This window comes from Pavona decussata, unplaced genomic scaffold (genome assembly GCF_977016875.1).
Source record: "Pavona decussata unplaced genomic scaffold, jaPavDecu1.1 SCAFFOLD_262, whole genome shotgun sequence".
Taxonomy (NCBI): Eukaryota; Metazoa; Cnidaria; class Anthozoa; order Scleractinia; family Agariciidae; genus Pavona; species Pavona decussata.
The window spans coordinates 654,005-675,000 of NW_028145665.1; the positions used below are offsets into that span (position 1 = coordinate 654,005).

The following is a 20,996-nucleotide window of genomic DNA, read 5'->3' on the forward strand; positions in this document are numbered from 1 at the left end:
TTCGTTCGGTATATAATAGAAAACCCAAACTCGGCCGTTATCCCAATTGACATAACAGCCGGATTTCGTTCGATATCTAGTAAGAAACCCAAATTCGGCCGTTATCCCAAATGACTTAACGGCCAGATTTCGTTTGATATATAATAGGAAACCCAAATTCGGCCAATATCCCAAATGACTTAACGGCCGAATTTCGTTCGGTATATAATAGGAAACCCAAACTCGGCCGTTATCCCAATTGACTTAACGGCCGGATTTCATTCGGTATATAATAGAAAACCCAAATAACGGCCGGATTTTGTTCGGTATATAACAGAAAACCCAAATTCGGTCGTTATCCCAATTGACTTAACGGCCGGATTTCGTTTGGTATATAAGATGAAACCTAAATTCGGGCGTTATCCCAAATGAGTAAACGGCCGAATTTCGTTCGGTATATAATAGGAAACCCAAATTCGGCCGTTATCCTAAATGAAATTTGAAGGTTTTAAAAAGAGAAAGAAGAAAGAAAATGATATTTGGGATACCAACACTGAGAGAGTTGGTACCCACGCAAGAGCACCCCAGGTTGCTAGTGGACTAACTTGGTGGCAACTACGAATGCTAATTTTAAGACTTCTCTAAATCTTCCATATATTAGTTATTTCTCTTAATTTGACCAATCCTTCTAGAAAAATACTACGCCCAAATATACCCAAAAATCAACCAAAAATTCACAAAATACCCCGCAACACAGATTCACGGGATGATGAAAGAGTTTCTGGATTGCTTAAAAAGTAAGCAAGATATTTCCATTAAAGGCATGATTTTATTGAGGTACTGCAGTCTACAGAGATCACTTGCATTGCAGACAACTGTTTCATTACGTACGCTGAGTTAAGTTGGACTCTTAATGTTGTGCAGATGGGGAATCTCTACAACTCTCCTCTCGTAAGCAGACAGGGGAGCAACGAGAAAACGCTCATGGACTCACTAAAGAAATTCCGTATCGATTTTTCTTTTCTCTTTCTTTGATAGTTTTCCATGATACGCCTGTGCATCTTCAATTCCTGCCTCTTTTAAACAGCTTACCATGAGGTCCATGTCTTTCGTGAAATATATATACGTATATATATATATATATATATAGATAGATATAAAAGTAGCTGGACTACTCAATTTGAGGACATATGGAGTTTAATACAAACTTGTTTCGTACATCAACGCGAGGTTGATCCACTCCTCAGTTAATCTCCATACACACTCTATATATATATATATATATAATAAAAAAATGAATGGAAGACTTCATCAGCTATTAAAGTGCTCAATAGATAAACTAGAGCAATATGTAGATTCTCAGAGTTGGATTATTTGGTAATGTCCCATTGTACGTACACAAGAAATCCAATCATCCACCCTCTATCCTGAAAAACATCCCAGATTCCATCAACAAACGACTTTCTGAAATATCCTCAGACCAAGAATGCTTTGACAACGCCAAAACCGTGTACCAAGAGGCACTCAACAAAAGTGGCTACAATTACAACCTGTGTTACAAAGAGTCACACAACGCTACGCAGCAATCACGGAGAAACCGTCCAAGGAACATTCTTTGGTACAACCCACCCTACAGCAAGAATGTTAAAACGAACGTAGGAAAATGCTTCCTTTCCCTGATTGATCAGCACTTCCCTAAATCAAATCCACTTTACAAAATTTTTAACCATAACACGCTTAAATTGAGCTATAGCTGCATGAGTAATATCAAAACCATTATTTCCAGCCACAACAAAGCCCAAATTAATAAATCTGATGCCATCAATGATAGTAATTGTAACTGCCGGAATTCAAGCACGTGCCCCATGGACGGAAAATGCAACGATCAAAGCATCATCTACCAAGCCGAGGTCACAACATCCACCTCAAAAGAGACATACATCGGTCTTTGTGACACGGCTTTTAAGTTAAGATACAGAAACCATGTATGCTCATTTAGGAACGAACGGTATAAGCACGCAACCGAATTAAGTAAATATATTTGGAACCTAAAGGATAGAAATATTATGTACAACATCAAATGGCGCAAGATAAAACAGGCCCGATCGTATTCAAATGTGAGCAAGAAATGCAATTTGTGTCTATGGGAGAAATATTTTATTATATGTCGACCTGAAATGTCAACACTGAACAATAGAAGCGAACTTATATCCACGTGTAGACATTCCAAAAAATTCCTGTTAAAGACCGTGCTCGCTTAGACCTATCATATCCGTCTATGTCACGCCACTAGGCATTGTTCTGTATTTTCAAACTTTGTATATCTTCACATGTATCCGTTATTTTTGACAGTTGCCTGATGATTGCTTCGCAAGAAGCATGAAACTCTGAGTAGCAATAAATGTCTTCAACCAAATAATCCAACTCTGAGAATCTATATATATATATATATATATATATATAACGATCCCGTGTGACACGTCACGCAAAGAAGTTAGCATCTATTGTCTATTGTTCTGTATTTTCAAATTTCTCTTATTGTAACCGTTATTTCTGGCAGTTGCCTGATGATTGCTTCACAAGAAGCATGAAACTCAGAGTAGCGAATAAATGACCGAATAACCTATCTCTTGCATTATATTATTATATATAGATAGATATATAGAAAGACTGTGTTTTGATTTTTCCGTATTACAGTGCTTGATACATAAAAGTAGAGCGTAGCATATCGAAAATAAAGAAAAAAACTACACTTTCATCCCGACAAGCCTGTTTCGTGATCTCTCACTCTTCAGGGGATTTTAAAGACAAGAATATACATAACCATCGTTTATATACTAAAAAATTTACATAATTTCCGTTGCGGAAAATTTAAAATTTAAAATTTAAATGTTGCAATGCTTAGTTGTTATGTAGTAACGCTTTCTTTCTGTGGCGACAAGAAGATGCTAGTTCGTTACGTTTGTTCAGTGATGACAGATCCGGTCGACAGAAAATTAAAAATTTCTCTTTGAGGCAGAGATTACATCTTTTACTTGAGCTGTTGTAAGGTACTCATCACTGCTGATAAAACAACGAACTTTTACAAACTGGAACCGTCAAAGTACAACGACTTACTAGAACAAAACATCACAAAGTCCTACAAGAAGACGCACCCTGATACCATACGAGACATCCATACAGAAAACAAAAAAATCGCAACGAAGCTGGGTATCGACGACAGAGTAGACACTACTGCTAACAAAGACGCATTCATAACACTGAAAGACCATAAACCGAACTTCGCTAACAAGCCGACCTGTCGCCTAATCAACCCCACTAAATCCGAGATAGGCAAAATCAGTAAAGAAATCCTCGACAGAATCAACAACAGCATCACAAGAGCATCCAATTTTAACCAATGGAAAAACTCTGCCTCTGTGATCGAGTGGTTTAAAGCTATTGAAGGCAAACAACACCACAGTTTCATTTGCTTCGACATCGTAGAATTCTACCCTTCCATTAGCCAAGACCTCCTAAACAAAGCACTCGCCTTTGCCGCAGCCTACCACAACATCACGCACGATGAACGAAACATCATCATACATGCTAAAAAATCCATACTCATACACAATCAGCAAGCATGGCAAAAGAAAGGCGACACGACCTTTGACATCACCATGGGCAGCTACGACGGCGCTGAGACGTGAGCTGGTAGGAAGTTTCTTGCTCTCGCAACTACAAAACCTCAACATCAACATCGGACTTTACCGGGACGACGGGCTAGCAGTTTCTAACGCCACACCGAGGGCCACGGAGAACATCAAAAAAGAAATATGTCGCGTCTTTAATGAAAATGGGCTACGCATCACCATTGAAGCCAACAAAAAGATCATTAATTTCCTAGACGTCACCTTCAACCTGAACAACAACACCTAGAAGCCTTTCACAAAACCTAACACCACACTGCAGTACGTCCATCGCGAGAGCAACCACCCACCGATTACCACAAAGAACATACCCGCCGGCATCAACAAACGGTTGTCATCTCTTTCATCAGACAAAGCGTCATTTGACCAAGCCGCACCTCCCTACCAAAAAGCTCTCAACGAAAGCGGATACCACTACACTCTACACTACGAACCGACTTCGACCGCCAAACGGAGAAACAGACAACGAAACAACATCCTCTGGTACAACCCCCCCTTCAGCAAAAATTTCAGCAACAATATCGGGCACAGATTCCTCTCCCTAGTAGACAAACACTTCCCTAAAGACCACAAACTTAGAAAAATCTTCAATCGCAATACTATCAAGATTAGTTACAGTTGCATGAATAACACTAAACAAGTCATCGACAGCCACAACAAGCGTATTTTGAATTTATCCAAACACACTGATGAAACCGCAGATAACACTGTTGACAGCAAATCATGCAATTGCCGGCAAAAGAACACATGCCCACTTAACGGAAACTGTCTCCAATCATCAGTTATCTACCAAGCAACCGTCACACGCAAAGACAACAACACTTCTGAAACATACATCGGGCTCACAGAAAACGATTTCAAGACAAGATACAGAAACCACTCTGCATCATTCCGTCACGCAAAACACAGAAACTCAACTGAACTCAGTAAACACATCTGGACTCTTAAAGACAGCGACATTGACCACTCTATCTCGTGGCGTATCATTTCATCTAGCTCACCTTACAACAGCTCAAGTAAAAGATGTAATCTCTGCCTCAAAGAGAAATTTTTAATTATCTGTCGACCGGATCTGTCATCACTGAACAAACGTAACGAACTAGCATCTTCTTGTCGCCACAGAAAGAAAGCGTTACTACGTAACAACTAAGCATTGCAACATTTAAATTTTAAATTTTAAATTTTCCGCAACGGTAATTATGTAAATTTTTTTAGTATATAAACGATGGTTATGTATATTCTTGTCATTAAAATCCCCTGAAGAGTGAGAGATCACGAAACAGGCTTGTCGGGATGAAAGTGTAGTTTTTTTCTTTATTTTCAATATAGATAGATATATATATATACGATTGCGTAATCCTCTCCCACTATTCTATGGATTTCATTAGCCACATCCATCCACACCAAATTCCTACCTTCCTTAACAGGTCTCTTTGCTGTGTACCTGGTTACGTTAAGTTTGATGTTCGGGCTATTTACACTGTCGCGTATCAAAACCGGTTTTTTGAGGTAGTGACTACTCAGTGACTGGAGTTGTTCTTCATCGAGGGTTGCTGTTAGAGCCATGATGGGCACCACTGGCAATTCTTCTTGCAACCCAGACAACGAATCATAAAATGTCCTGAAACAGTTGTTTCTGTCAAAAACTTTATGAGCTTCATCGATTACTATCAGTTTCAATTTATCTGAGGACAGGCCATGTTTCAGTATGTTTTTGAAGAATTCTGGTGTTGTGTATAGCAGTGCCGGCAGCTCGTCTTCGTACAACACTGTTGCATCTGTTCCAAAGTGTGGACCAACTGCTACTGCTTTTATCTTGAGCCGTTGAAGACCTTCAATTTGAGAATTGATAAGAGAGATTGTGGGACGGATTACCACTGTTGTTTTGCCTTTTTCAAATTGAGCTGGGAGCTGATAGCATAAACTCTTATCACTGCTCGTTTTTTGAACTACAATGACGTTTTTCCGTTTTTCGATCTCACGAATTGCTGCGACTTGAAATTGCTTTAAGGAGTTAAATATCCTTTCCAAAGCATCTCTGTCATCTCGTCTGCTTCGTCGTCGGCTGATGGGAGTTGCCACTGCATAGAATTGTCCACACTTCTTGATTGATCGTATGTCCCATCAGGAGATTTGTTGGAGTAGTCACTTCTGTTCTGATCTTTAGATATCGTAGGGTGGGCTTCTGTGGCTTTTGGCTCTAGACTGTTGGTGTATCATCTATGATAGGTGTCAGACTTGCCAGAAGTTCATCGTCTGAATCGTCTGCTAGATCCACTACATTGTGACTTGAGAAGCAATCATCAATGGCCGTGATTCTTCGAGTATGAGGACGAGAAAACGTTGCATTCTGTGCCGAATTGTCAGTCAAGAAACTTGAAGTCGTGGAATTTCCTGTTTTTTCTATAACTAAATGCAGCAAGGACTCACTACCTTTGTTTTCTCTCTTGTTTCCCATTCTACGTTTTAGCCAGTTTACGACGGCCATAGTTCCAGCTCGTCTTGATTCCTGATCCTTTCTACACCTTGCAAGTTTTACAAACCCGTTCCCATTACCACCTAATTCAGAACCAATACTATGCGTATCTATAATAACAAATGTATCGTTGATGAACCCGACTCGTGTTCGGATACTTTTCCCTCAGGATTTCCAATAAAAAGAGAGACTGCTTCATTCTACATTTCCAAGAAATCGACAACTGCTATGTACATATACATTAATTTATATGAAAAAAAAAAGACAAAGTCAACAACAAAACCGATTCAATGAACCACACGCGAATTATAACTTACCAAGACATTGTTCATTGCACGACACTCCTTGCGCCATTCTGTGCTGTTAACTTGAGCATGCCTTCCATTGTTTTCATTACCAGCCTAAGAAAAATCAAACCATTGTAGTTCAACTAAAAGAACTAATTCTAAAAACTGCAGAAGCACATTTACGTCTCAATTAAGGTAATAATGTCAGTAACTTTTCGCAACATTTACTCACAAAAACTGATGCTCCCTTGTTGGTAGAGCTCGCATTCAAATCCTCGTTGATGCCCAGAACTTCTTTATTCAGCCGAATAGTCTGAAACAAATGGACTCAACATTGTAATAGGGGAAGAGGTAGAACTGAATGGCGAGGTTGAGATGTAATACCTTATTAACGTCAGAAATCGAATTTCTGACGGCAATTGCCATAGCTTCTTCCTCTTTCTCAAACTGGAATTTTGACCAATAGGTCAAACGCCTTCCAGAAACGACATCAGCATAGCTACGTTTGCCGTTTGATGGGGAAGACACTGATGACATCGTTGCAATGTATTTTTAACCTAACCGAAAACAGAGAATGTCTTTTAAGCTAAGAACAGCTAAAAGCCGACTTATCAAAATGCAATACTGATAAATTGCTAAAGAAATATGAAATATTATCACCGGAAATTCGTCAAATATTTCCACCAATCATAGGACTAGGTTTGAAATAAGTAGAGGTAGAACTTGCCGTGAACCCTCTAGGGACCAAACATGTGAAACCAAACCAAACGCGTGCACCCTGTGGATTAGAGGGAGGGGGCTGTTGCGTGGAAGCTAATTCATCAATTTTGCTGTAACTAACATTTGGTGAGTATTTACTGTTCTTTCTAAAATGATACTATACATTCTCTTAGAGCGATCTCCGTGTCTGTTAAGTAGCCGAGTTTAGGTGAAATTTCACATTAACATTCAACACCGTGTTGTCACTTTTCCAATTTGTTGTCTGGTAATCAGAACGAACATTTTTACTCCTGCGCTACACATACGAACACAGAAACGCACGCTAACGCAAGCAATCTTAAAGATGAACTGAATCTCTACCGAATACGTCTCGATAAAATTAAATTGTAATTGATGACCTTTTTCTTTTAGGCAATAACATAAATTTGACCGAATCCAGTCAGTCAAGTGATACAACAGTGGCTTGTCGACCACAAGGTAAGTTTAATATATTGGAGATTATTTGACTTGTCTTATATTTATATATAATTTTGTATGTTACAGATCACATCATTGACATGACTTTCCTTGAGCCAGAGATCCAAAGGGAGCAGCATGATTTGCGTGAGCAAAGGCGCACGCGGCCAACCCAGCAAAGGCAAGAATCCTGCTGCCAAAATAGACAAGAAATTTCGTATAAGGGAAAGTCGACCAGAAGATCCGACCGCCACCACCAACAAGTAAAAAAAGGACAGAGATGGAGTTGAAGGGATTCGCGCAACCAAAGGCGTGGCGATGAGAGTCGAGTCGTCGAAGAAGGGACACTCAGACGCAACCTACCACAAAATGACTTGCGTCGCCGCATACCAAGTTGTAAGTATTATTCACCCATTCGTTCGTTCGTTTGTTTGTACATTTGTTGACACAGGTAGCCCAAGATCTTTGATTTGTGTTAACCGGTGTAACTTAGAGTTTCCAACGGCTTGTATAAGTAGCCTTCAATCACCCTATAAGCCACACAGGACACTGCGAGAGAAAGTATGGAAAAGGAGTCCAGGTGAAAAAAAAAAAATCAAAATATTCATATATACTTGAATTTCTTTACTCTATCTTTCAGTGTTTTTCTTTTATGATTTTTTGGTCGCAAAAACAATAGCAAAATTCCAGGAAGCGGTCACGGAGCGAAAGTGAGCCAAAGTGAAAGACTGCACTTCTGTAGAAGACCTAGAAGCAGATTTCGGCGCAGAGAATTCAAGGGAAACGCTTGCCCCACAGGCTAGATAAGACCAGTCCCTGGCCTTTTTTGCGCTCTGTTACTGCATTCTGGATTTTTGTTTTTTTTTTCTTATTACATCGATCCATTGATTACCGTACAGGGTCACAATTTATGCTATTAGCTGTCATTCTTAGCTGTTACCATTTTATATTTCATACTAGAACACAAGAATTAATCATGAATTGCCTAAAAACTTAAGTTAATAAGGTCATAAATTTTGTATTAATTGTAACATATCTATTTTATATTGTAATCGTGAATTTAGCTAAAGCTAGCCAAACTTTCCATGAGAACTTTTCAAATTCAGTTCGGCCCAAATCACGAAAATCCCGCCTTTTATTTCAGACGCTGAAATTAATATGCCGAACTTAAATTACTTGAAGGAAAACCAATCGGAATTTTAACCTTTTTATTCTATTTTTATTTATTTTTTTTAATTGAAATACGTTATGATAAGTTATGCATTAGGTTCAGCTCATGAAAAGTTCGACGTCCGAATCAAAGCCGTAATTCCCGGCTGAGCCGTTCCAAATTGAAACAGCCGTTCTCAACTGATTCAGACGACGAACTTTTCATGTACTTAATTCGAGGTATTAGATTCAACTCAGAGAACTGGTTCAGACACCGAACTTTTCATGAGCCGAACTTAATTCAAATTCAGTTCGGCCCAAATCACGAAAATCCCACCTTTTAATTCAGACGCTGAACTTAATAAGCCGAACTTAAATTACTTGAATCAAAACCAATCGGCATTATTACCTTTTTTTCTCTATTTTTGATATTTTTTTAAATTGAAGTACGTTATGATAAGTTATGCTTTAGGTTCGGCTCATGAAAAATTAGACGTCCGAATCAAAGCCGTTCCAAAGCCGAAATTCCCAACTGAGCTGTTCCAAATTGAAACAGCCGTTCTCAACTGATTCAGACGACAAACTTTTCATGGACTTAATTCGACGTATTAGGTTCGGCTCAGAGAACTGGTTCAGATGCCGAACCACGGGCAATAGGAAACATGGATTTCGACTAAGCAAATTATAATATTACATTTATCTCAAATACAGTTGAATTACTCACAATGAAATAGTCTTTAGTCTTTTCTGGTCGTTTCTCCCCATTTATTTCTTGTAGAATAGCCCTAATTAACAACTAACAACGCGCCGTTTGACTTAAAACAAATTTAGCCTGCATAACAAATTCGTCGGCATTCGTTACAGTCTTGGATGACGGCCGAACTTGGTTTTCCTTCTATATACCAAATGAAATCCGGCCATTAAGTCATTTGGGATAACGGCCGAGTTTGGGTTTCCTATCATATACCGAACGAAATCCGGCCGTTAACTCATTTGGGATAACGGCCGAGTTTGGGTTTCCTATTATATACCGAACAAAATCCGGCTGTTTGGGATAACGGCCGAATTTGGGTTTCCTACTATATACTGAACGAAATTCGGCGCTTAAGTCAATTGGGATAACGGCCGAGTTTGGGTTTCCTATTATATACCAAACGAAATTCGACCGTTAACTCATTTGGGATAACGGCCGAGTTTGGGTTTCCTATTATATACTGAACGAAATTCGGCCGTTAACTCATTTGGGATAACAGCCGAGTTTGGGTTTCCTATTATATACCGAACGAAATTCGGCCGTTAAGTCATTTGGGATAACGGCCGAGTTAGGGTTTCTTATTATATACCGAACGAAATTCGGCCATTAACTCATGCGGGATAACAGCCGAATGAAATTGGGACAATGGCCGAGTCTCGATTGGTAAATAGTGAATAATTAAATTTCACCGAACTAGAAAACGGCAGAAAAAGTGTTCCTATATACCGAACAAGATAATGCCGTAATTCGTGAATATAATAATTACCTATCTTTGGCAGAGAGTCACTGGTCCAAGAGTTGTCCAAAAAAATTTTCTCCACAAATAGTGGTGTACTCTCTCCAAAGTATACTATAAGAATGATCCCTTTAAGATCTAAGGTAGAACAGTAGAGCTGTCCGTGAATTTGTACATTATAATCATGATTTTGTTTTAACCTTACAGTTCCATCGCCAAGTTTCTCCAGAAAATGAAATATTTGTTTACAAATAGAGTTTTTATGTCCCTACCCGAGAAGTTGTGTTATTCATTCAATTAATATGAATTTTAGACAAAAATGAGTAATTATCGATTCAGGACAGGTTGAGTGGTTGGGGGCATTCCTTTGTACCCCCTATAGAGCGCATTGTAAATCGCGTGGGGACCCGGAGTTATGTCTCATTCTGCCTCGCTACTTCAGTGTGAAAGGACGTCGAAAGTTTTTCGCTACTTTAATGCGAAAGGACGTTGAAAGGTAACATATTTTGTTTTCCTTGTCTTTTCTCCGCTGTAATGTCTTCCGACTTGCCCCGGGTTTTGGTTTGGGGTCACTCTTTCGTTGATTTTAATCTTGCAAGCCGTGCACGTGTTAGCTTGTCTGGGCATGGCGGCTGCAATGTCCCTAAGCTTTGGTCTTACGATCTTGTTATTGTTTCTCGCTTACTCCCGGATATAGTTATCCTAGAAATCTGTACCAATGATCTTTCTACTGAGGAGCACTCGCTTATAGCTGCTTCCATCGAAGTTTTGGTTCGTTTACTGCACGATCGCTTTTTGGTAAAAGCGATATTTGCTTGTCATGTCATCCCGCGTCGTTCGCCATGTGCTTTCAACGACAAGGTGGCCGTCTGCAATGAATTAGTTCGTTCACTTTTAGCGCCCCTTCCTTACGTTTTTTGTTGGTTTCACTAGGGTTTTTATAATAAGGCTGGAAAGTTATTGTTAGCCGATGGGGTTCACGTTAATCGTTTAGGACAGTATCGTTTGTATCGTAGTTATCGTGCCGCCATTTTACAGGCTTTGTCTTTTGTTTGACCTTTTAATTAGCCATTACCTTCCCTGTTTTTATTTAAATGCCTGTTTATCCCTTTGTTTTAAGTTATTTTATGTGGGTCACGCTTCTGCGGCGCCAAGATTGACTCCTTTTATTGTTTGAGATCCCCTCTTTGTTTTTAAGTGTTTGGGCTTCAACAAGTGTTTAATTTTTTCTAGGGCCTCAATACTAGTTTATGTAATGTTGAAGGATTTGGTCCTAGTTTATGCTGTGGAAACGGCTTTGCTCCTCCAATTGTTATTGTTCTTGGGCTTAGATCCAAGGTTATTTTATTTTGAGGACTTTGATCCCCACCTGTTGTTAATTCTTGGGTTTTGACGTAAAATAATTTTAATTTGAGGACTTTATTCTTGGGCTTTGATCCAAGTTTATATTATGGTGAGGGCTTCGATCCTCATTTGTGTATTTAAAGACTTCGATCCTCGATTTTTATTAATTCTTGGGCTTCGATCCAAGTTGATCTTAGTTTGAGGGCTTCGATCCCCACTTTTTGTTTTACTTGGGCTTTGATCCAAGTTTATATTATGGTGAGGGTTTTGATCCTCATTTGTGTGTTTGAGGACTTCGATCCTCAATTTTTATTTATTCTTAGGCTTTGATCCAAGTTGATCTTATTTTGAGGGCTTCGATCCTCACTTTTTAATTTTACTTGGGCTTCGATCCAAGTTGATCTTATTTTGAGGGCTTCGATCCTCACTTTTTATTTTTACTTGGGCTTCGATCCTCACTTTTTAATTTTACTTGGGCTTCGATCCAAGTTGATCTTATTTTGAGGGCTTCGATCCTCAATTTTTATTTATTCTTGGGCTTCGATCCAAGTTGATCTTATTTTGAGGTCTTCGATCCTCAATTTTTATTTATTCTTGGGCTTCGATCCAAGTTGATCTTATTTTGAGGGCTTCGATCCTCAATTTTTATTTATTCTTGGGCTTTGATCCAAGTTGATCTTATTTTGAGGGCTTCGATCCTCACTTTTTATTTTTACTTGGGCTTCGATCCAAGTTGATCTTATTTTGAGGGCTTTGATCCGCAATTTTTATTTATTCTTGGGCTTCGATCCAAGTTGATCTTTTTTTGAGGGCTTCGATCCTCACTTTTTATTTTTACTTGGGCTTCGATCCAAGTTGATCTTATTTTGAGGGCTTCGATCCTCAATTTTTATTTATTCTTGGGCTTCGATCCAAGTAGATCTTATTTTGAGGGCTTCGATCCTCACTTTTTATTAATTCTTGGGCTTCGATCCAAATTGATCTTATTTTGAGGGCTTCGATCCTCAATTTTATTTATTCTTGGGCTTCGATCCAAGTTGATCTTATTTTGAGGGCTTAGATCCTCACTTTTTATTTTTACTTGGGCTTCGATCCAAATTGATCTTATTTTGAGGGCTTCGATCCTCAATTTTATTTATTCTTGGGCTTCGATCCAAGTTGATCTTATTTTGAGGGCTTTGATCCTCACTTTTTATTGTTACTTGGGCTTCGATCCAAGTTTTATTATGGTGAGGGCCTTGATCCTCATTTGTGTGTTTGAGGACTTCGATCCTCAATTTTTATTAATTCTTGGGCTTCGATCCAAGTTGATCTTAGTTTGAGGGCTTCGATCCTCATTTTTGTTTATTCTTGGGCTGCAATTCAAGTTGCTATTACTTTGAGGGCTTCGATCCCCACTTTTTGTTTTACTTGGGCTTCGATCCAAGTTTATATTATGGTAAGGGCTTTGATCCTCATTTGTGTGTTTGAGGACTTCGATCCTCAATTTTTATTTATTCTTAGGCTTTGATCCAAGTTGATCTTATTTTGAGGGCTTTGATCCTCACTTTTTAATTTTACTTGGGCTTCGATCCAAGTTGATCTTATTTTGAGGGCTTCGATCCACACTTTTTATTTATTCTTGGGCTTCGATCCAAGTTGACCTTATTTTAGGGCTTCGATCCTCATTTTTGTTTATTCTTGGGCTCCGATCCAAGTTGATATTACTTTGAGGGCTTTGATCCCCCCTTTTTGTTTTACTTGGGCTTCGATCAAGTTTATATTATGGTGGGGGCTTCGATCCTCGTTTGTGTCTTTGAGGACTTCGATCCTCAATTTTTATTAATTCTTGGGCTTCGATCCTCATTATTGTTTATTCTTGGGCTTCGATCCAAGTTAATGTTACTTTGAGGGCTTCGATCCTCACTTTTTATTTTACTTGGGCTTTGATGCAAGTTTATATTATGGTGAGGGCGTTGATCCTCATTTGTGTGTTTGAGGACTTCGATCCTCAATTTTTATTAATTCTTAGGTTTCGATCCAAGTTGATCTTTATTTAAGGGGTTTTATCCTTAATTTTATTTTATCTTGGGCTTCTATTCAAGTCGATATTACCTTGAGGGCTTCAAACCTCACTTTTATTTTACTTGGGCTTCGATCAACGTTTTTATTTTGGTGAGGGCTTTGATCCTCATTTGTTTTTTCTCGGGCTTCAATCCCATTCTATTTGAGGGTTTTCATCCTTGTGTACTGTGGTATGCACCAGGCACAACTTCATTGTACTTCGAGGGCTCCTGGCTTTCTTTTTCACTTTCCTTTCAGATGCCTCCTAAACAAACAAAGCAAAAGGCAGCACCTTTGGCCACCTTTAAGTTGTCCAAGTTTCAATCAACCCAACACGTTGCCACTGCTGTTGTTCAGCGCTCAGAAGTAGGTGCCACCAGAGATCAGTCAGATGGAAGTAGTCCTGCTCACAGTCAACCAGAGCTTCTTGCTGGATACAATGGCCCTGGTCAGGACGTTTTGCCTGTACTTTCTAGTGTCATCGTCAACCAGATCTTGGCCCTTGTTATGCAAGAGGTCACCAACAACCTTGCTCCTCTACTGCCTCCAATTTCACATTCAACTTCACAGCCACCTTCTGCTCCTGGTCCATCACATCCACTGGTAGCTCAGGCCTTGAGCTCGATTCTTGTTTTATGGAAGCTTGCTTACCACTGGACAAAGTTGACAAGTGTATAGGCATTATATCAGATTTTCTTAAAAGGAAGAAGGTAACCTTGCGGGAAGTCCAGTCCCTCACCGGATTTCTCAACTTTGCTTGTTCCGTTATCGTTCCAGGTCGGGCCTTTTTACTTTATAGTCCAGATGTTGAAAGGTTATGGGAAGGTGGGTTTCCGACTAGACAGCCGGCTACCTCTGACCTTACCTATTTTGCACAGATTAGTCCAGGCTGCTGCTGTGGTGGCCATCTCTAGGGAAAATGCAGCTCTTTTTTGGCCATGTGCTCTTTAGCTTTTTATGCCTTCCTTAGGGTTGGTGAAATGACTGTTGTGTCGAGTAATAAGCCGGACGTGCCTCTGCAGCTTGATCAGCTAACTCAGCTTGTTGATTCAAAATAACATGTTGTGGCACTTAAATTGTCTCTTCGTAATTACAAACACAGCTACAATCGTCCTACCTTTTCTTTGACAATTTCTTGTTTAGCGAATTTTTGTCCGGTTAATGTAATGTTGGAGTACCTAAGCATAAGAGGTCATCAGCCTGGGCCACTATTTGTTCTACTAGGAGTCAAGCAGTTTCCAGGGAAATGTTTGTTAATTTCCTTTCTAGAGCCCTTCTTCATTGTAATTTAGACCCTTCTAGGTATAAGGGCCACAGCTTTAGAATTGGTGCCGCTTCTCATGCAGCCGAACAGGGCTTCACTGAGGCACAAATTAGTGGATTGGTCATTGGAAGTCAACAGCATTTCGCATTGCCAACTTTCCCAACTAGGTAATATCTAGCTACATATAGGCTGTATATTCTTTGTGCCTTAATTTGATTCAATAGAAGCAACAGGGGCTTGGAATCAGGAGTTTCTAACAGTTACTATCCTTATCTGTTCGATGGGGGTATTAGTGTATGTCTTGCAGGGGCAGCATACATTAGTACCCTTACGTTACTAATGTATTCCATTCAACATTATATAATATTTTCCTTGACCAGCAATGTTGCTTAAAAGAAGGTTGCAAATTGTCTTGCAGGGGCAGCAGTTTCACCCCCCTTTTTAAGTTAGAGGTAACTTGTATATGTCTTTCGTGGGCAGCATACATTGGCACTAAATCACGTTATTGAGTTGACCAGCAGTATTTCTATAAAGAGGGTTTTTGAATTGTCTTGCAGGGGCAGCAGTTTTTAATCCCTCATTTCTTTTATGGCTTACTTGTGTATGTCTTGCAGGGGCAGCATGCATTAGTACTCTCAGGTTATTAATTTTCCATGTTAAACATTTTAATGTATAGAACTTTTCTTGACCAGCAATATTTCTATAGAGGTTTCAAGTTATCTTCATGGGCAGCAGTTTCAATCCCTCATTTATTTTAGCAGTTACTTGTGTATGTCTTGCAGGGGCAGCATACAATAAGTATCTTTATTCCTTAGTCACCAAATTTGGTACTGTTCTTGTTTTCAGTGGGTACTGCATTGCCTGGGGTGGGGCTGCATCATTGCTTTTTCAATGATGCTTTTGGCCTTTTTGTGCCCTCACCTTTACTGGGCTGAATATTTTTATGTAGCCAATGTGGTGAAAGTATTTTTGATAAACTTATTTTGTACACTAGTTTTGTGATTCTGTTTATTACAATTAAAGCGGCTATGGGCTTTTCCCATAGCCATTTTGACCCATATGGCATTTGTGTCTTTATTGCCCAGTAAACAGAGCTCAGCCAATGCAGTACCCCAGTTTTTAGTAATATAAGCGAGGGAAGGACATAAATGAAATATTTGTTTACAAATAGAGTTTTTATGTCCCTACCCGAGAAGTTGTGTTATTCATTCAATTAATATGAATTTTAGACAAAAATGAGTAATTATCGATTCAGGACAGGTTGAGTGGTTGGGGGCATTCCTTTGTACCCCCTATAGAGCGCATTGTAAATCGCGTGGGGACCCGGAGTTATGTCTCATTCTGCCTCGCTACTTCAGTGTGAAAGGACGTCGAAAGTTTTTCCCACCTCCTCCCCTCGCCTTGTCCTCGTTTCCTTTATTTGGCCTTTTTGTGCCCTCACCTTTACTGGGCTGAATATTTTTATGTAGCCAATGTGGTGAAAGTATTTTTGATAAACTTATTTTGTACACTAGTTTTGTGATTCTGTTTATTACAATTAAAGCGGCTATGGGCTTTTCCCATAGCCATTTTGACCCATATGGCATTTGTGTCTTTATTGCCCAGTAAACAGAGCTCAGCCAATGCAGTACCCCAGTTTTTAGTAATATAACCGAGGGAAGGACATAAAAACATTTATTTTGGCAGGCTCCTTCAAAGGGGATTTGATTTCCATTCCCCATTTTTCGTGTGTATCCTTAATGGTTACGATCCTGTCTATGCTTGCTCCCATGTATGGCTTGTCCTTAGACAACTGTAGCCCAATTTCCTCAACTGTAACATCAATACCATCCTTTTTCACTTCCCTTATATAAAGGTTCACTGCCTTTGCTTCACTTCTGATGCCATATTGAGTACCATCCGTTGTAAAGTTCGAGTAAACAATTGATTTCAATTCATTCGAGGGTTCCACTTTGTTCTTAGCTGCTTTTCCAAAGTTGGAAGCTGTCAAAAGAGATTTTTTTTCTTTTTAAACCAAAGACTGCTCTTTTTTTTTGTCCTCGAGTCGTTACCCCCGTTTCTTTTATCTCTTCTTGGGTAATTGTTAAGCCAGAAACATAGGAATCAAAAGGTACAAACTCTGGTGCTTCTTTTGTCTCTTCAGAGCTTGACTCCTCTACGTAGTTTGACTTGATGTCATGGAACAACAAAAAAAATAAACTGGCAGGGAGACAATTTTGAACACTTTCACTTAAAATGTTGAAACTGTTTTTCTCTCTTGTTCGCTGATTTGGTGATCTTGGATCAAATTTTATAACCTTTGTTTGAAGACAAATATTTTTCTTACCAAATTGTATCTTTCTGATTAGCACTTGGTCGAGAGGTTTCGCTGCAACACTTTGACAGCCACGATGTACATGACAAAGGCTCGGGATGTTTTTGTAATCCCCTTCTCGTAAAATCTTGAATTGCAAACAACACTCCTTCAACATGGTTACATTTACCTTTTCCGGATAAACCAAGTCCAGCCAGACACGTGCATGCCGCTCACAAAAATATGTCGCTCTGAGGTGAAAACTCCACAACAACTCTGTACAGATTCTTTTTCATTGATGGAACAACGCTGGCTTTCACATAGGTCTTAGCCTTGGAAAACTTTGCTTTCCAGTCATTTCACATTTCCTTAAAAAATGGTATGATTTTCGCTTTTTGTAATGTGTGCCCTTCAAAAAAATATGGTGGTACTTGCGTGTGGACACAACGAGGTAATCGTACAGCTGCATAAAGTTAAGCTCTGGAAGCTGTTGCAGGTCTGTTGACCATCCAAGAGCAGAGATTCGTCTCATAATCTCGTCGTTTTTGAAATGGCCACAGTTTTCAGCAGTTTGCTGGGTATTTTCGGCCGACTTTAATACCACGTCCCGCATAAGCAATCCATACACTTTCAGAACCAGGTCCGCCCTCATTCTGCCGGCGTTTTCGGAATTGCTTCTCAAAATATCCCTCAGATCTTTAACTGTGAGCTTCTGTATATCCTCTAGTGTCAAAATTTCCTTGTTTTAATATTTTATGACCATTTTAAGCGAAGGTATAACAAACGATACGAAACAGGTTAGTGGCACAGCTGAGATTTTGCTATGTTTGTATATCCCAGGTCAACGCGAGCCTCAACATGATGATTGCCCGGTTAATATTCCAAGATGGCACGGAAACTGTAAAAAAGGCCTATTGTCAAGTCCATTTGTCGTGACACTGAATCCCCTCGATCTATGTACACATTTTGTAGTACAATGCATGCAAGTGTTAAAGTTCTCACATTCTTCTAATTATTTTCACCTCTTGAAAAAAGCACTCGCCACCGCCCCTTAAGTTGTCCATAAGCTCCCTCTGTTACCATCCGTGCTCTGCTGAGGCGGTAGTTATTTAAGTTTTTCAGTCAGAACTGCATTAGTAAATGGCTTCATAAGCTATGATTGAAATGTTTGAACACGACTTTGATCGTAAACACAACATTGAAATGCATTATTTGAGCCCAGGCCTTCCACGTGCTTGATAGCTTGCGGGTTACCAATTGCGGGAAACGCCGCTGAAATGAGTACGCTTAATGCACGTACTTTATAATTTCGCTTTATTTTCCATGAACAAATTGCATTTTAACTTACTTTTTTAACTTACTCAACTTTAACTTACATGCCAAAACGTTTGAGAACCTATTTAAGTTCACATTGGTTGTTATGATAATATTGATAACAACGATGTTACAAAGAATGTTCCAAAGTGAGGGAGTCATAAATATTTAGACGAAGCAAAGCTTACCTCTCAGAAAACACGCACGTATGCCCTTGTAAACCTTTTAACAACAAATGATTAAATGAATGAATGAAAACAACAAATCACAGTTAAGATAAATATAATGCGATCCCAACGAATTATTCAAAATTAACTGAAAAGGTACTAGAAAGCTCATTCAATCATTGATCAGCATTCAAGAATAATCTCAGAACCAGAACTCAACACGCGAATAACCAGAATTCCTTCCACAAGTGATAATTGTATCCTGTGAAAAGAACCTGTGAAAGAGAGACAACAAGGCGTTCAGTGCGATGCTTGTCTGAAAGGGAACCATAGAACCTGTAACACTGGTACGTGACATCAAAACTTTTTTATTACAGCTGAACATCGCATTCACTAAAACGACAGTTAGCACAAGAACGTCACATGTTTGCTAGATAAAATCGGTCTGTATTCTTACATTTTTTTTTACACAGGTATTTCTCAACCAGAATATCCCACTGCTGTGTGGGCGGGTAATGATATTGTGTGATTTTGTCAGTCCCGCTGTCTGGAGCACCCCATAGCAAAAAGCACCAGGGTAACAGAGATATCACCAGACATCCTCGAGTCCGAAGAGTTCAATCCTCCTGTGAGGTCATCTGCCGCCGACTCGTTCGATCAGTCAACAGTGTATGATCTCCTGGCTCAGCCTTCGATCGAAGAATCCACAATTGAGGAGCCAACGCCTCATCCAGTGAAGCCAGTTAACCAGCACCTGACATTCCATATCTTGGAGGGTACCAGCGAAAGAGGAAAGTGAAGGCTCATCAACAGCTGGGGATACAGCTACAACGTGAAGGGGCAGCACATTAACACAACAGAATGGCAATGTACCGTTAGACCTTTGGTAAGAAATTGATTAATTTAACTACAATTAACTTGCTTGATTGAACAAAAACCACATATTTTTGTAAAGATGAATAAATGTCTTAACTTTGGTGTAAGTCTTAAGTTGTAGCGTATTAATAGACTCAAGGAATGGTGTCTTACATTTGGCACTTTTCACAGCAGGAACAAAGACGTTAATAAAGGGCGTTTTGAAACATCACCCCTGAAGATCTCTTTACATGCCAGATTTGAGAGGGGGTCAAAAATTGTCATTTCCCACTTTGTACGATTTTTACATAGAAGTGTTTTCAAATACCAGAACATAGCAATTCGATGATTTTGCCTCACTTGTGCGCGAAAAAAATCAATCTAGAAAAACTCATTGCAGTAACTTCTATTCAGGAACAAATGGAATTTTTTGTCTTTATAAAATTGTTTTGTTTCTTTTTTTCTCTTCAGCTTTTGTATTTTGATTTGTTTCCTTTCGCTACCTATTTATTTAATATTTTATTAAATCCTACAAAATTAATACCCTATATAGTGTAAGAAATAAACAAAATTTTCATCAGTGACAAAAACAATTAACAAACAAACAATAACGTAAATAGATCAAATGTAATTTAATTTGATTTGTGTAACTGTATTGTAATATATGTATTGTAAGTAGTGTTAGTTTAATGTAGAGTAAGTATAGTGTAAGCACATATGTAGGCTTATACACGTTGACACCTAAAAAGCATAAACCGTGAACGATGAGACCCAATGGATTTATGGGTATAAGTGTACTAAATTTATTTACATTTATTTGGTTCTGACCAAAATTAGTTGCACGTGGTGAATGATGGAAACTGTCCAAGCTTTTCTTAAAGTGTCCAAGTTGGCCAGTAAGGGCCAATTTGAGGGATATACAATTCGCGATTTCCCTAAGTTCAAAACAGGCAATGAACATAAGCAATTTTGGTAGAAAATTATTCGGAAGAATTAGGTCAGCACTGTATTTTTTATTGCAAAGAAAGAGAATGGTAAATTATTGATTATGGAAATGAGGTTATTGTTTAAACACTACCCACAAATCCGTTGGGTCTCATCGTTCACGGTTTATGCGTTTTAGGTGTCAACATTTTTGCAATCGAGTGTATAGTGTTATAAGCAGTGTAAATAAAAAAAATTAAAAAAATAATAAAGATTGTATATTCTCTCCGGTGGGGGCCTTAATAATCTGGAAAATTAACCAGCACAGGAGAGGACAAAAATTGTTATTGCAATAATGACCACGAGGCTGGCCATTACTCAGTAAAATACTTGAATCTCTATACGGTGGCCCATTTTATGTTTATTTATTATCTCGGTTGGCAGATTTTGAAAATTTATAAAGTTTACAAATAAAATTACTGATTTACTCCTACTCTTTTTCAGGGCAAAAATTCAAAGGCTACTGTCATACAACAATCACCAGAT

General features: G+C 38.9%; 1 protein-coding gene and 3 pseudogenes across 1 annotated transcript; 2 read left to right on the forward strand and 2 right to left on the reverse strand.

Moving 5' to 3' along the window:
* Positions 1 to 972: 972 nt before the first annotated feature.
* LOC146456004 (uncharacterized) lies at positions 973 to 5,755 on the reverse strand (annotated as a pseudogene).
* Positions 5,756 to 5,868: 113 nt separating this feature from the next.
* LOC146456005 (uncharacterized) lies at positions 5,869 to 17,953 on the reverse strand (annotated as a pseudogene).
* On the forward strand, positions 12,693 to 16,475 carry LOC146456006 (uncharacterized). The gene has a single exon (XM_085093622.1). The coding sequence runs from the start codon at positions 13,892 to 13,894 to the stop codon at positions 14,309 to 14,311; it is 420 nt and encodes a 139-aa protein (XP_084949748.1). The 5' UTR covers positions 12,693 to 13,891; the 3' UTR covers positions 14,312 to 16,475.
* LOC146456007 (uncharacterized) lies at positions 14,348 to 16,475 on the forward strand (annotated as a pseudogene).
* Positions 17,954 to 20,996: the final 3,043 nt, after the last annotated feature.

What these genes read in the sequence shown, in the direction of transcription:
- LOC146456006 (XM_085093622.1), top strand. Translation starts at nt 13,892, where the DNA reads ATGCCTCCTAAACAAACAAAGCAAAAGGCAGCACCTTTGGCCACCTTT.